The sequence below is a fragment of the Myotis lucifugus genome, unplaced genomic scaffold, assembly GCF_000147115.1.
Source record: "Myotis lucifugus unplaced genomic scaffold, Myoluc2.0 scaffold_280, whole genome shotgun sequence".
NCBI classification, from domain to species: domain Eukaryota; kingdom Metazoa; phylum Chordata; class Mammalia; order Chiroptera; family Vespertilionidae; genus Myotis; species Myotis lucifugus.
Genome location: NW_005871328.1, coordinates 582772 through 597292, shown reverse-complemented (window position 1 = coordinate 597292; position 14521 = coordinate 582772). Strand labels below are relative to the sequence as shown.

Genomic DNA, 14521 nt, shown 5'->3' with positions numbered 1-14521 from the left:
GTGCCCGCACGAGGTATTTTGTGGAAGAGCCACACTCAAGGGGCCAAAAGAGCCACGTGTGGCTCGCGAGCCGCAGTTTGCCGACCACTGCCCTTGGAGGTCACAAATCCCGGACTGACCTAAGGGAAATGTGGGCCGGCATGGCATTTCCCTGGCTCAAACTCAACCCACTCCCTGCCACTAACTCCAAGCTTTAAAAGGGAATCAGGGCGGCCTCTCTGGCTGGCCCAGGAATTCCTGGCTGAAGTTGTTCTTTAAACACTTCCCCGGGGTGAAGGGTCATAATGACATTACGTTGACCTTGACCCAACCACAGCATAGTGAAAACATGCACTGGACTTGGAGCCCTTCCCAGTTTCTAGCTTTGTGACCTTGGACAATATACTTAACCTCTCTGAGCTTACCCTCCTGCTGGGTAAAATGGGCATAAGGTGGTTAAATAAAACCGCAAGGTCCCCCACAGCTGCAATCAGTGGGAGAATCAGAGGGACAAACCCGGGATCCATAGCGCTGAATCAGAGTCATTCCCAGACCAGGATGGACATCAGGTGGGATCTCATGTGACAGCCACCCCCACAGCATCTCAGGGCTACCCCACCCCCACCCACCCCCGTCTACGCAGGGCCACTGGGATTAGGGTGAGGCAAGTGAGACACAGAGACAGGATCAAAGTTCCTGATTTTTCCTCCCACCTCTGGCTCCAGCAGTCTCTGCACAGCACTGTTCCCGATCCTGACTTTATCTAGCATGTTGATAGACACTTACCTAAAATGTTTGTTCATCGTGGACTTTTTGCATTCACTTTAGTCTACTAAGATATTGTATTAAAATAGTACTTATCTTGATGACTGAGATTTTCGACACCACCTTACATTTTGTATCTGAGGAGGATACCTCACTCTCCTCATTCCAGTCCCTGCTCCAGATGGACACACAGACCACTTCCTGCCCTCGGTTCTACCAGGCAGAGGCCCGTCCCAAAATCCTCAGAGGAGGAGATTTCCTCAGATCCCCCTGGGGAGTGGCCCCCATGCACTCCCTCCCCTAGCACCTTCCTCCCGAGCTCCCACGGCGTACCCCGCTTTGTGTACCCAGGGTGATGCTGAGTCCCCAGAAGGATGACACTGGATATCTGAGCAGGCCCCACCCTGGGGAACCCCAAGCCGGGCTCAGCCTGGGCATTCCCAGGCGAGTTTCGAGGTGGGAGGCCCACGGTGAAGCAATTTACACAGCAGCAGCCCCAGTCACACTGAGCCCAGCCCACCTGCAGCACAAATAAAGGGGAGGCAGTCTCACTTCAGCAGGACTCAGACACACCTGCTGAGAAGAGGGACCCCTCACTGTCAGCCCAGGTGAGCAAGAAACCAGCTCCTCGGACACAGTCAGGGTCCAGAAGGCCCAGGCCCAACCCCTGCTTCCAGCTGCATCTAGTGGCCGGGGATCCGGAGCTGGAACTGGATGAGAGAAGACATCTCCTAGTCCCCTGGGCTCACAGTGGCCTTGGCAAAAATACTCCCCAGCCCCTGTGCCCATTCTCTGCCTGAGCCTGAAGTGCTGGCAGCAAAGACAGGAGGCAGTGCCAACTTCAGGTGTGTCCTCTCCCCTCCCCCAGCACAGCCAGTCCTACCAGTTGGGCTGGCAGCTGAGAGCCCCCTGTGGTGGCCGGCAGCAGCTGCAGCTACGGAATGATCAGGAAAGGAAGGGGTAGGGCTTGCTGGATGGGGCAGTTCCTTGGAGTCTGAACTACCTGGCCTCCAGATGCCTCCTGGCTTACTGAGCCTTGACCTCCGCCTGGGAGGGAAAGGATAGGATGGGGGAGCCCCTGATGTCCTTGACTCGGGGCACTGTCCCCACGCTCCCCCTGCCTCCCGCCCACAGCTCTGAAAGAGGCAACCATGTCATTCACCCCTGGACTTTGACAGTGGCCAAAGGCACCACTCAGTTCTCCATGCCTGTCTCTTTCTAGCTCCGCTGAGGTCTCTGCTGAGGTCAACCGGATATGGCCCCCGGAAGCTGGAACCCCACAACGGCAGTCCAGGGTATCCTCTGGATCCTGCTTGGCTTGTTGCTGTGTCCGGGACCAGGGACAGGTAGGTCAGAAGGCAGAGGCCTGCGGCAAGGACAATCAATTCTGCAGAAGTATCTGCTATCCCCTCTGTGTCCAGCCCTCTACAGGGTAAGACTGGAGTCCTCAGGAGACCCCAGTCTCGAGGAACCTCCAGTCTGGGGACACAGATTCTCCCAGCCCTACAGGGTCAAGGCAGGGGTTGGGGGAAAGCCTGGGGCCAGAAGAGCAAAAATCAGGAAGGCTTCCCGGAGGAGGAGACACAGATTTAGGACAGGAAGGAGACTTACTTGGGGAGAAGCAGGAAAGGGCATTTTAGGCAGCGAGAAGAACAGAGGGATTATAGTATGGACTGTCTGGAGAAGAATCAGAATTCCTGGGTTAAAAGTCCTGCTTCTGCCACTTCCTGTCTGTGTGACCTTGGGCAGGTCATTTAACCCCTCTGGGCTCATGGGGTCATTGTGAAGATTAAATGTGTTTTTGTGTGTGTTACCTAGAATGGCGCCCAGCACAAAATAAATGTTTAATAAATGTTAGCTGTTATTCAACAACCCACCCCAGCCCTGAGCCTAGCACTTCTAGGTTCCAGGTTCAGCTCTCACAAGGCCCATCCTCTCCCCATCCTCTCCTCCCCTGAGCACCTCGCCCTATAAAATTCCCCAAAGTCCAACCCAAAACACAAAAACTGTCCACCTTTCCCTCAAACTACCTGGGGACTCTGCCCACTATTGGCCATCACACAGCCATCACTTAGCTTTAGCAATCTCTATTGCTCACCTCCATACTGTTTCCCCTTCTCTACTCTAGCCTCCTGAACATTCATTCTCCACAGGCAGCCCAAGGAGCAATCTTAGAATGCCAGCCTGGCTGCATCTCACTCCTGCTCATGAACCTGCCATGGCTCCCCAGTGCTCACAGATTGTCTAAGCTCCTTAACCTGTTGTCTGTGCCTCCGTTTCATCATTTACATGAGGATGGTGTTGGGGCATCACAGGGTAGTCGGGGGGGGGGGGAGAAAGAGAGAGAGGGAGAGAGAGGGAGGAGAGGGCACTGAGAAGAGGTGGAAGGAGCAGAGGGAGGCTCAGGAACAGGGGGTGCTGGGCCACGGGGTTAATGCCATCCCTCCTTCTACAGCGTCCCTGCCCCTACTCATGGACTCTGTCATCCAGGCTCTGGCTGAGCTGGAGCAGAAAGTGCCGGTCACGGAGGCCAACCACACTGTCTCTGTGTGGCACCTGTCAGCCTGGGACTCTGATCCCCAGGATCCCCTCCATCACTTCCTGCTAAAGGAACGAAGTCCCAAAGTCACCAAGTTGGATCCTTCTGCACTGAGCCCGGAGCTGCAAGGCCTGATGGAGGAGGTGGCCCGACATGCTGTGCGGGGTGGGCGGGAATACGGGGTGGTACTGGCCCCCGATGGCTCGACAGTGGCTGTGGAGCCTCTTCTGGCAGGGCTGGCAGCAGGGCTGCAGGGCCACAGGGTCATAGACTTACCCTTGGGCAGCACAGCCACCCCTCTGGGTGCCGGAGACACCTTTCCAGATGTGGGAGCTGAGGTTTCTGATGCAAGAGCCACCTCCCCAGGACTCAGGAATGTCTCTCCAGATGTCAGCTCTGCAGATGTCAGGGCTACGTCTCCAAATGTTAGAACCACAGATCTCAATGTAGGAGCCATCTTTAAAGATGACAGAGTCACCTCTCCAGATAACCAAACCTCCTCGCCAGATGCCAAAGCAAAGTCTCCGACCACTGTGGACAGCCTCCTGGTGGTCACCTTGGCCAGAGACCTGGGCCTGGCCTTCCTCCAGAACCCCCAAACTCAGAGCCACCCAGGCCTGGGAGCTGAGGGCTGCTGGGACCAGCTCTCTGTCCCCAGGAACTTCACACTCCTGGACGCTGAGGCATCACCGGTTACCACAGCCTTCCTCAACGGTGCTCTGGATGGGGCCCTCCTTGGGGACTACCTGAGTCGGGCCCCTGAGCCCCGGCCACCCCTCCACCACCTCCTGAGCCAGTACTATGGAGCTGGGGTGGCCGGAGATCCGGAACTTCGCAGCAACTTCCGACGGCAGAACGGAGCTGCTCTGACTTCAGCCCCTGCCCTGACCCAGCAGGTGTGGGGCGCCCTCATCCTGCTACAGAGGCTGGAGCCAGCACACCCTCAGCTGCAGGGCTTGAGCCAAGAAGAGCTGGCGCAGGCGGCCACCCGTGCCGCCAAGGAGTTCACTGAGGCCTTCCTGGGTGAGAAGGGCCCCCGACCCCTGTGACCCTCCCTCCGAGACAGACACTCTCAGTCCCATGAGGTCCGGGGGATCCAGGACTAGGGGTTCCAGAGGGAGCAATAGGGCTCTGGCTGGGGAGCCAGGGCAGCTGTACAGGTGAGGAAAGGCTAGATTCGGGTCTTGAACCCCCCCCCCCCCACACACACACACAAACACACACACTCCAAAAAAAAAAAAAAAAGTGAGAAAGAAGGCATTGCCGGGGATGGGCTCAGCACATGCAAAGGCACGGAGATTGCAATGAAGTTCAGCCTATGCAGCTAGGTGAGCTGCTTCACTTCTCTGAACCCCACTTTCTTCCGAGAAGCAGGGTAAATCTTCTACCTCTTGGATTTGCTGGATGGTTTGAGAAAGATGAAGCTTGTAAAGCAAGTAGCACACAACTAGAGCATAATAAATGCGGGCCAACGTTCCTCTTTTCTCGGTGTGGCTGTCTCTCCTAGGGCTCAGAGCAGGGCCAGCTGCAGAGAGTGTTGTAAAGATCCTGGGTTGAAAAGATCCTTGGAGTCTGAACTACAGTTCTTGGGGTTTATCCCGAAGCGGGTGGGAGGCATAGCCAATATTCCAATAGAACTGAGATGCTGTTGGATCCGTGGTTAGATCCCAAAGGAGGCTGGGGAAGTGGCCCCTAGGTGCGCTCTAACGGAGGTACAGGCGGCAGAAAGAGAAACGGTGGCTCACCCCAGCCCTGGACGCCCTTCCCCGCAGGGTGCCCGGCCATCCACCCCCGCTGCCGCTGGAGTGCCGCTCCGTACCGGGGCCGCCCGACGCCGCTACGGCTGCCGCTCGGGTCCTTGTACGTGCATCACACATACCTGCCCGCGCCTCCCTGCACCACCTTCGCGCGCTGCGCGGCCGACATGCGCTCCATGCAGCGCTTTCACCAGGATACGCGTGGCTGGGACGACATCGGCTACAGGTAGGCGGGGTCTGGGAGGGGGCGAAGCCGGTTACTCGGCGCAGAGCCTGGGTGGGCGGAGCCTAACGCGGGGGGGCGGGTTGGACCAGAGCAAACCTGGAGAAACGGAAGAGCGGGGCGGGTGGAGCCAAGGTGGAGAGGGGCGTGGCCTAGACGAGGGCGGGGCCTTTACAGTGGGACCAACTGTGGGACCCTTGGGTCCGGGGTAAGATAGGGGAAGGAGGCGGCACCTGGGAGAGGGGCAGGACCAGTGATGAGGGCTGAGGCTGGGACAGGGGCGGAATAGTGATGGGGTTGAGCCTAAGACAAAACGCTGTGAATTGAGACAATGGGGAGGGGGCGGGACAGAAAGGGGCGTGGCCAATGCCAGAGTAACCGGAGGTTTTCTGCAGTGACATTTGGTGGAGGAGTGGGACGTTGCTGGGCCAGGCATAGGGCGACCAGGCAGGACTTGGCATAGATATGGGGCAGGGCAACCCTGACGCCGCGCGATGCCTGCCCCCCTCTCCGCAGTTTCGTGGTGGGCTCAGACGGCTACGTGTACGAGGGCCGAGGCTGGCACCGGGTAGGCGCGCACACTCTAGGCCACAATAGCCGCGGCTTCGGCGTGGCCTTCGTGGGCAACTACACCGCGGAGCTGCCCGCCGAGGCCGCGCTGCGCACGGTGCGCGACACGCTTCCCAGGTGCGCGGTGCGCGCTGGCTTCCTGCGGCCGGACTACACGCTGCTCGGCCACCGCCAGCTCGTGCGTACCGAGTGCCCCGGCGACGCGCTCTTCCACCAGCTGCGCAGCTGGCCGCACTTCGACGTGGTGAGTCTGCGACGTCCGACGTCCGCATGACCTGGGCCTGCCCCCCATGTGACACAAGCTCAGCCCCTGACCCTGGCCTGTCTGCCCAACCTCAGCAGGCCCCTCTCTTCCCTGTAACCCCTACGCTCACACAGCTTCAGCCAGGCCCCTGGTCTCCCTTGCAGCCCTTCTATTCCGGCAACCTAGTCCCAGCCTTTAAGCTGTTCTGCTCACAACATTTCCTGTCCCCTGTCCTCTGCGTGCACAACCTTAGCCTGGCCCCTGACCCAGCCAGCTTGTTGTTTGCCCAGCCTCCAATACGTCTGCGCTCACAACCAGGGCATGGGCCCTGATTCCTGCAGCAGCCCCTCTGCCCTCACAACCGCATCACCTGTACCCGAGTCACATCGCTGCTGCCTGCACAACCTCATCCCAGCCCACCTAACCTTGGCCTCACCCCGGCCCCCTACCCAAAAGACCTCTGTATACCCAACAGTAACCTAAGTGGTGTCCCTCTACCAAAAACTGCTTTGCCTGCACATCTCCGTCCAGCTCCTAACTGTGTGTTGCAGTCTTCTGCCCAGACCATCTCAGCCCTAAGGTTGCTTGCTCTGCCCCAGCCTCCCTGACCTTTGATGCTGCAGCCATCTAGGCCCAAACAGCACAACCTTGGCCCCAGTCCCTCGATGAACACACACCTCCACTCACACACCTGCACAATCTTGTGCTACCTGCACACTCCCATTCTGTTTCATGAAGATGGCCTGCCGTCCGTGTGTCCCCATCCCCTCACTTTGTCCTCTTCCTCAGGCTCCCACCAGGAGCAGAGGAGACCCAGCCTCACCCACCCCTAAGCCTCACAGTCTCTTGCCTTTTCTAGAATGTACAGCCAAAGACTGCCAAGAGCGCCTCCAGGAGATCCAAGAGGAACCCGCCTCTAGTGACCATGCCGGCCACAGACCTCCAATAAAGAGACTGTGTGAAGAAAGCCTGTGTCTATGCATCATCCGTGTTTGCCCAGAATCAGACCCTGAGATAAAAGTTCCAGTGCAAGTAGCGTGGGAGGCGATCCCAGGACAGATTATTTGGGGAACAAGGAAGAGAGATAGGAAAAGGAAGGAAGCTCAGAAAGGGTGCTTTACCAAGCAAGTTGGCACTGGGGCACATGGAGCTCAGTCCCACTAGGGACTTCTGGAGGGCAGCATAGGATACGAATCTCAAAGTTTTCCCACCCAAGAAGTGAGGGGACTGGGGTATTGATCCTCCAAATCCCACAGTCATTGGCTGAGGGCTTCTCTCAGGGAAGTGCTAATTCTCTGGCACTTTGGGGCTGCTTGTTGCATGGGCTCCATCTGTCAGAGAAAGTCCTCCAGCAAAAATTGCAGGGAGTTGGGAGTGGAGCCAGTATGCAATCAGGTGGTAAACACTCAGGGATGCAGCAGAACTCAGGGAGACTCCACGTGTGTGTGTGTGTGTGTGTGTGTGTGTGTGTGTGTGTGTGTGGTGAGTAGCCTGACACAGTATGAATAAGATGGGCATATCTAAGGGGTGTGCACCTGCCTGAACACCCTCCTCCTCAGGACGGGTTAGACCAGTGGTTCTCAACCTTTCTCATGCCGCGACCCTTTAATGCAGTTCCTCATGCTGTGGTGACCCCCAATTTCATGGTTACAAATTGAACATAATTAAAGCATAGTGATTCATCACAAAAAAATATGTAATTATATATGTGTTTTCCGATGGTCTTAGGCGACCCCTGTGAAAGGGTCGTTCGATCCCCAAAGGGGTCGCGACCCACAGGTTGAGAACCGCTGGGTTATAGACTTTGTGAGGCCCAGTACAAATGAAAATGCAGGGCCTATTGTTCAAAAAGCAAGAACTTCAAGACAGTGATAGCCGAGCATTAAATCAAATGTAGTGTGGAGCTCTTCTGCGTGTGGGCTCCTGGGGTGACTGCACAGGCCGCACATCCATCGAGGTGATCCCACCCACCCCACCCCCTGGATTCCAGTCTCCCTTGCCTTTTCACAAACTGTTCCTTCTCCCTAGCCTGCTCTTCCCATGGCCAGCTCCTTCTCATGCTTCAGGTTGCAAATGTCACCTCCTCAGGGAGGCCTTCCTGGATTTTTCCAGTTCAGAGAGCATTCCTTCTGCTCAGCCTCTCTACTCCAGTCTGTCTATGTTCTTCCAAGTCCTCCTCACCAGGTAGAGATGTCTGGCATCTGTGTTCAGGATCTGTTTCCCTCACTAAACTGTGAGCTCTGGGAGGGCAGGAACCATGTTGGTTTAGTTCCCCCATGGCTTCTCCAGCACCTAGCACGTAGTAGGCACTCAGGAAACATTTTTTTAACTAAAAGAAGGCTCTTATTATAAAGCTTCTGAAACTGATATTATCATTGTGTTGTACAAATATGGAAACCAAGGCTCAGAGAGAGGAAGTGACTTGCCTGAGGTCGCACAGCTAGAGAAGGACCAGCTGGTACTGAAAGCCACTCCTGGGCCCGATTCTACTGACTCTCATGTTGACTCATTCATTCCTGACAATGGTATTTGCCCATCTCTTTTTTCAAGAAAACATTTATTAGAAAAGTGCATCAGTGAATTTTCACAGCCCAACACATTCATAGAACCAACACCCAGCTCAAGATAGAGACATGTTTGCTGGGCCCAAGTGGCTCAGTGTCATCCTGAGCACTGAAGGGTTGTCGGTTCGATTCCGGTTCAGGGCACATGCCTGGGTTGTGGGTTCGATCCCTGGTCAGGGAACATGCGGAAGGCAGCCGACTGATATTTCTCTCTCGCATCGATGTTTTTCTCTCTCTGTCTCCCTCCCTCGCTCTTCCTTCCTCTCTCTAAGGATGTCCTTAAGTGAGAATTAAAAATAAGAAATAGACCTATAAAATTTATGTTATGTGACTTTCACCTCAATTTTAAAAGCCATAAAAACTATATCAGTTCCCAAAGCCTCTCATACCTCCTTTCCCTAGCCCCTCCAAAGGAAACTGACATCCTGACTTATTGGACATAGTTTTGTCTGCTTTGGAGCTTTATATAAATGGAACAATACAGTGTATAGTTTTCTCTTTTTTTTCTTTTTATTTATTTATTTATTTGCTTAGCAGTGCTTGTAATTCATCTGAGTTCAATCATTCAGTAGTTTGTTCATTCTTATTGCTGCACGGTATTCCACTGTGGGAACAGACCACAATTTGCTCATTCTAGGGTATATGGACACTTGGGTTGTTGTCAGTTTGGGACTATTACGAATAGTCTATTGGGTGAACTGCTGGGTCAGAGGAGAGCTGTACAGTCAATGTTTGTCGACCAAACAGTTTTCCAACTTGAATGAATTGGTCTGCGCTCTAACCAGCAGTGGATGACAGTTCCAGGGGCTCGATGTTCACCGCAGCACTTGAACAACAGGTGCCCATCTTGCAAAGAAGGCCACTGAGGCTCTGAGAGGGGCATATGCTGCCGCCTCTGGTCAGTGAGAGATCTGGGTTCCTGCTCTGGCACCTCCTCTCCTCCTGCATCCTGCCCACACTGTGCCCTCCCAACCTGGCCGTGGGGTGGGGTGGGACAGACAGGGTCACGTGGAGTAGCGTTCAGCAGGAGGAAGCCAGGCAGTGCGCAGAAGGCTGTTGCCGCTCGGGCTGATCAGGAAATCAAGGTAAGAGAGGGAGTGTGTGTGGCCCCCAAGGGGATTTTCTGGGGGCAGGGCTGAGACTGGGGAGGGGGCCGAGATGAAGGCAGCATGTGGGCAGACACGAGACGGAACTGTCACCCTCTTGTTCCCCAGGAGAATCCCCACCATGGACCCACTAGCAAGAAGCCAGTCCTCCAAAACCCAGCATGCAGCCCAAACTCCGCTAACCTCCTATCGCTGGCACACAGGAGGTGGTGGAGAGAAGGGAGCTGGAGGGTTCCACTGGGGCCGCCTTGCCAGCTGGGGGAGGGCACTGAGCCACCAGGAGCCCATGGTCAGCAGCCAACCTGCCCGTCGCTCGCTGTTCCGTCGTGTCAGCTCTGCGCCCCCCAAGGAGTCTCGCAGGAACCACCTCAGATTATCCAAGACCCTCTGGGGGAGGCATAAGAGCCCATCATTGGAGGCAGAGCCGGAGCCAGAAGCCTCAGGTACATGGCTCCCTCATTCAGAGCTGGGGCTGGGCTGGGAGACCGGATGCTTTGGGTTTTGTCTGCCTCCAGAGCATCAGCCATACAGACACAGGAAGTTGTGGGGAGTGCAAGAAGCCCAACAGGAAGTGGCTGGGGCCCAGCTGCCCTCTTCCCTCTTTCCCCCTTACCCTGGGCCTGGGGGTGTGGGGTGGGGCCAAGGAGCTGTGGGCAAAGGGGTCCAGCCTGGGGAAGACACAGAGAATGAATAGACTGATGATAGCACTATCCAGATGCCAAATGGCTCTTGGCCCCAACTGGTCTCTTGTCATATCCACTGGTTCACTCTCATCCTCTCCTGCCTGGATGTCCATCTCAGCCTCCTCCTGCTCTCCTGCCCTCCAGCTTCCATGTTTTAGTTTCTTCACTTCCTTGGGCCTCAGCTTCCCCATCAATGAAGTGGGAATCATGATCCCTACCTTGAAGGGTATATGATTTCCTTCATTCATTTATTCATTCATTGAAACAGAGGCCTGTTGAGCATTGACTATATGCCCTGATTTAGGCACTGAGGAAAACAGCGGTGACTAAAAGAGATGTCACTGGCTGCCCCATGAGACTCACAGTGTAGTGGGCACAAAAGACAGTAACAAGTATAAACAAGAAAACGACAGATAGAGCTCAGTGTCTCACAGAGGGATCTAGAAGGGTATCATGAGGATTGGAGCTCTAGAGCATGAAGCACTAGCCCAGTGTCCAGCATATTTTAAGTGGTCCATGAACAGTGGGAGTTATTTCTCCCCCTAGTGGTAAAACAATAGGACAGATGGGTCATCTGGGAGGGTTGGTTCAGCTCTACTCTTCCTGGAAGCTCATTTAATGCTCACCATTCATAGTCTCATTTGGCAAAAGCATCCCTTCAACCCCCTTCCAGGGTATTAGGTATTGCCCACTCCATCGTATCCAGAGAGCGCTCTCTAACAAGCAGGCCTCATCTTTGAGCATGTGAGGATGCCCATGGCTCCTCACTACCCCCAGGATAAAACCTCTAACTGGCACCCAAGGTCCTGAACCAATCTCTTCCTGGATCTTCTCTTCTAGCCTCTGAGCCCTCCAATTTTTTTTTTTGCCCTTCCCTTTGTGTCCCTGGGCCTTGACATCTCTCAGCCTTTGATCAAGCTGTTCCTGCCACCATCCCCTCCATCTCTGTCAAAATCCAACCTGCTGTTCAAGTCCTAGCACAAACTTACTCTCTCTGGAGGCCTTTCCTGGCCTGCTGCACAACCACCACCCCCTACCCTGGCCTTTTTCTATTCCTTTCTCAAACTTTGAATGTAGTCCACCTTAGACTAGTTATTGATGTAAGGAACCAAGGCTGCTGTCCTGTTGTTTAACTTCTTGGACCTTTGTTATTCTTGCTGATACAACCACTGTCTTGGTTAAGAGAAGGATGCTTGCCCTGACCGGTTTGGCTCAGTGACTAGAGCGTCGGCCTGCGGACTGAAGGGTCCCGGGTTTGATTCCAGTCAAGGGCATGTACCTTGGTTTCGGGCACATCCCCAGTGGTGGGGGTGCAGGAGGCAGCTGGTCAATGTTTCTCTCATCGATGTTTCTAACTCTCTATCCCTCTCCCTTCCTCTCTGTAAAAAGTCAATAAAATATATTTTTAAAAAAGAGAGAGAAGGATGCTTATGTCTGAGGTCCAGCTCAGTCACTCACAAGCTGTGTGAACCTGGGCAAGTCATTCCATCTCTCTAGGCTTCAGTTTCCTTCTTGGTAAAATGGGGCTGATAATAGCCCTTTCAATGGCTTTGGGGGATTAAATGAGAGAAGGCGTGTGGAGCAGTGAACACGGTACAGGTCACACAGTAGGTGGGCTGAGTCAGTGGAGACAAGGTCCAGAGAGTTTTGCTCAACGACTACCTGACATGGCTGCCTTGGGGGAGTGAGGGGAAGAGGAGGCAATTAGGAGGGAGCCCCGCTGAGCTTTGGTGAATGGAAAGGGGGGTCTGAGGTTCAGGAAGAAGTCCCAGTACCCCAGCACCTTTTCCTCCACCCAGAGCCTGAGCCAGAGCCGGAGCCCGCGATGTGCCCGTCTGGAACATCGAAGCCTTCACTCTGCTCGATGGGAGGCTGGTGCTGCTTGGGGGTGAGGAAGAGGTGAGAGAGGGCCTGTGGGTAAGGGGAAGGAAGGAGGGGAAGGAAGGAGGGGAAGGAAGGAGGGGAAGGAATGGGATAATAGGAAGCGTCTGCCTCTCCCTCGACCTGCCTGCCTGCCTTCCCTTCCTGACTACCCACTCCCACGGAGGAACAGGGTCCTCGCCAGTCCAGGGTGGGGAGCGCCAGCTCTGAGAGCAGCATCCAGGTGGCCTTGGGGAACCTCAGGGAGGCAGGTAAGTAAGTGTGAGAGGTGAGGAGGGCTGGGGCATGTGGGAGCGTGTCAGGGTGGGTCAGAATCCAAGACGATCCCATCTCCCAACCTTCCATCCCCGAACACCACAGACCGAGTCGCTGGAAAGACTGAGCCGGAGGCTGCTGGCTCCAACCAGGTCCACAACGTCCGGGTGAGGCATCCACTGGGGGATGGGGAGGTGGGGAGAGCAAATACTTCCAGACTCTCAGAGGTGAAAGGGCACTCTTCCTGGGTGATTTGGGGTGGATCACTGAACCTCTCTGGGCCTCAGGGTCTCTGTCAAAGAGAGCTAATGGGAAGACCTCCCTCTCTGGGCTGTTTGTGAGACATCAATAGAGAATGCAGGAAAGCAAACAATTGGTGCTTTAAAATGGGAGCTATTGGTGGCCTTTATTATTCTTGCTAATGCAGCCTGAGTTTGTGGTCCTCCAAGAATAGCAGATCCTCCAGGACGCCCCGAGGGAAAAGGAGCTGAAGTGGGAGCACAGGGTCCTGCTCAGCTGACACCCCTCTCCCTGTAGGGGTTGCTCAAACGGCTGAAAGAAAAGAAGAAGGCCAGGGCAGAGCTGGGAGCCAGTGCCTCTCGGGATGGGTAAGAGTCTGAGGGGCTGGCGGGGCTGGGACTCAGCATTGTCCCCTCCCCCTCCTCCCGCCTTTCACTCTGACTTTCACCACATGCCCTCTGTGTCCTGCCCTGTGCTGGGCCATACTAGGGCCACGGAAAGATCGCGGTATGGAGCCAATCCCCCATGGAAGAGTGGGAGCAGAGTCTGACACAGTAACTCTAAAACAGGAACTAAATCAAAATCCTGGGCTGAGAGTGTCAGGGGAGGAAACTGAGCCGAGGTCTGAATAATGGGTGGGAATTTACTAGGCCAAGAAGGGCGGGGACAGCGTTCCAGACAGAGGGAACAGCACCTGAAAAGGCCAAGAGGCCGGTGAAGACACAAAAATAAGTCCAGTGTGACCGGACTCCAGACAACGAAGGATTAAGTGAAGGGAAACGAAGGCTATGGTGACAAGGGCTATACTATACAAGGTCATTCAGGCCACCGTGAGAAGCTGGGTTGATCCTAAAAGTGATGGACTCAAGTCCAATTTAGGTTCAAGTCCATCCTGGCCTCCCTCCACCCTTCAGGCTGTAGGGGGTGATGCGGGGAGAAGATAGAAATGACACTCCTTCCCCCACCACCCTCTCCAGACCCCCCAGTGCTCTGGGCTCTCGGGAATCGCTGGCCACACTCTCTGAACTGGACCTGGGTGCCCAGCGGAATGTGCGGGTTTGGCCATTGCACCCCAGCCTCCTGGATGAGCCCCACTGCTTCCAGGTAAATGTGGGCAACTCTTCACATCATCCCTCGTTGGGCTTCACGCTTGGTCTCCACCGCGACCTGGAATCCGCTTCCTCAACAGGTAACCTGGGTAGGCGGGAGCCGCTGCTTCTCTTGTCGCTCGGCTGCTGAGAGAGACCGCTGGATCGAGGACCTTCGTCGCCACTTCCAGCCCAGCCAGGTCAGCACTGCGGAAGGTCCAGGCCCCAACCCTTCCACGCTTTTGCCCGCCCGCACCTGTGCAACCGCTCTCAGACCCTCCTCGTCTCGTACCAGCCCCTTGCACACGGGCCCGGGCCCTTCTTTTCAATTTGCACCCAAAGTCCCGCCGACGAGGTAGCCGCCAAATCTTCCCACCGCAGCTGCTCTTCCGCGCGCAACATCCCCGATTCTCCCGGGGGATCTTAAAACAACTAAAATAGCAGTAATAGTAAGGGCAACACTTACTATATTCTAAGTGCTTTAAATGAACTTAAATTTTTTTTTTCTTTTTGCTCAAAATCACTGTCTAAGTGGTATTACCAGTTGTACTTTATGGACCAGAAAATGAAGGCTTCGGAAAGTGAAGTCGCTTTTACTTGCCAGGATAACAGAGCCAGGGCTACTTG

At 55.1% G+C, this 14521-nt stretch overlaps 2 protein-coding genes across 3 annotated transcripts in view; both read left to right on the top strand.

Moving 5' to 3' along the window:
* PGLYRP2 (peptidoglycan recognition protein 2) overlaps positions 1-7044 on the top strand; it is a 17372-nt gene extending 10328 nt beyond the window's left edge. For both annotated transcript variants that reach the window (XM_014465130.2, XM_023763333.1), the window contains exons 2-6: positions 1967-2090; positions 3200-4306; positions 5056-5266; positions 5780-6077; positions 6937-7044. In XM_014465130.2, coding sequence (XP_014320616.1) covers positions 2000-2090; positions 3200-4306; positions 5056-5266; positions 5780-6077; positions 6937-7026 — 1797 coding nt within the window. In that variant the 5' untranslated portion in view covers positions 1967-1999 and the 3' untranslated portion in view covers positions 7027-7044. The remainder of the gene's footprint in view (positions 1-1966; positions 2091-3199; positions 4307-5055; positions 5267-5779; positions 6078-6936) is intronic.
* A 1863-nt stretch (positions 7045-8907) lies between these two features.
* RASAL3 (RAS protein activator like 3) overlaps positions 8908-14521 on the top strand; it is an 11531-nt gene continuing 5917 nt past the window's right edge. The window contains 7 exon segments of the mRNA XM_023763306.1: positions 8908-10218; positions 12197-12329; positions 12484-12562; positions 12672-12733; positions 13104-13174; positions 13784-13910; positions 13996-14094. Coding sequence (XP_023619074.1) covers positions 9800-10218; positions 12197-12329; positions 12484-12562; positions 12672-12733; positions 13104-13174; positions 13784-13910; positions 13996-14094 — 990 coding nt within the window. The 5' untranslated portion in view covers positions 8908-9799.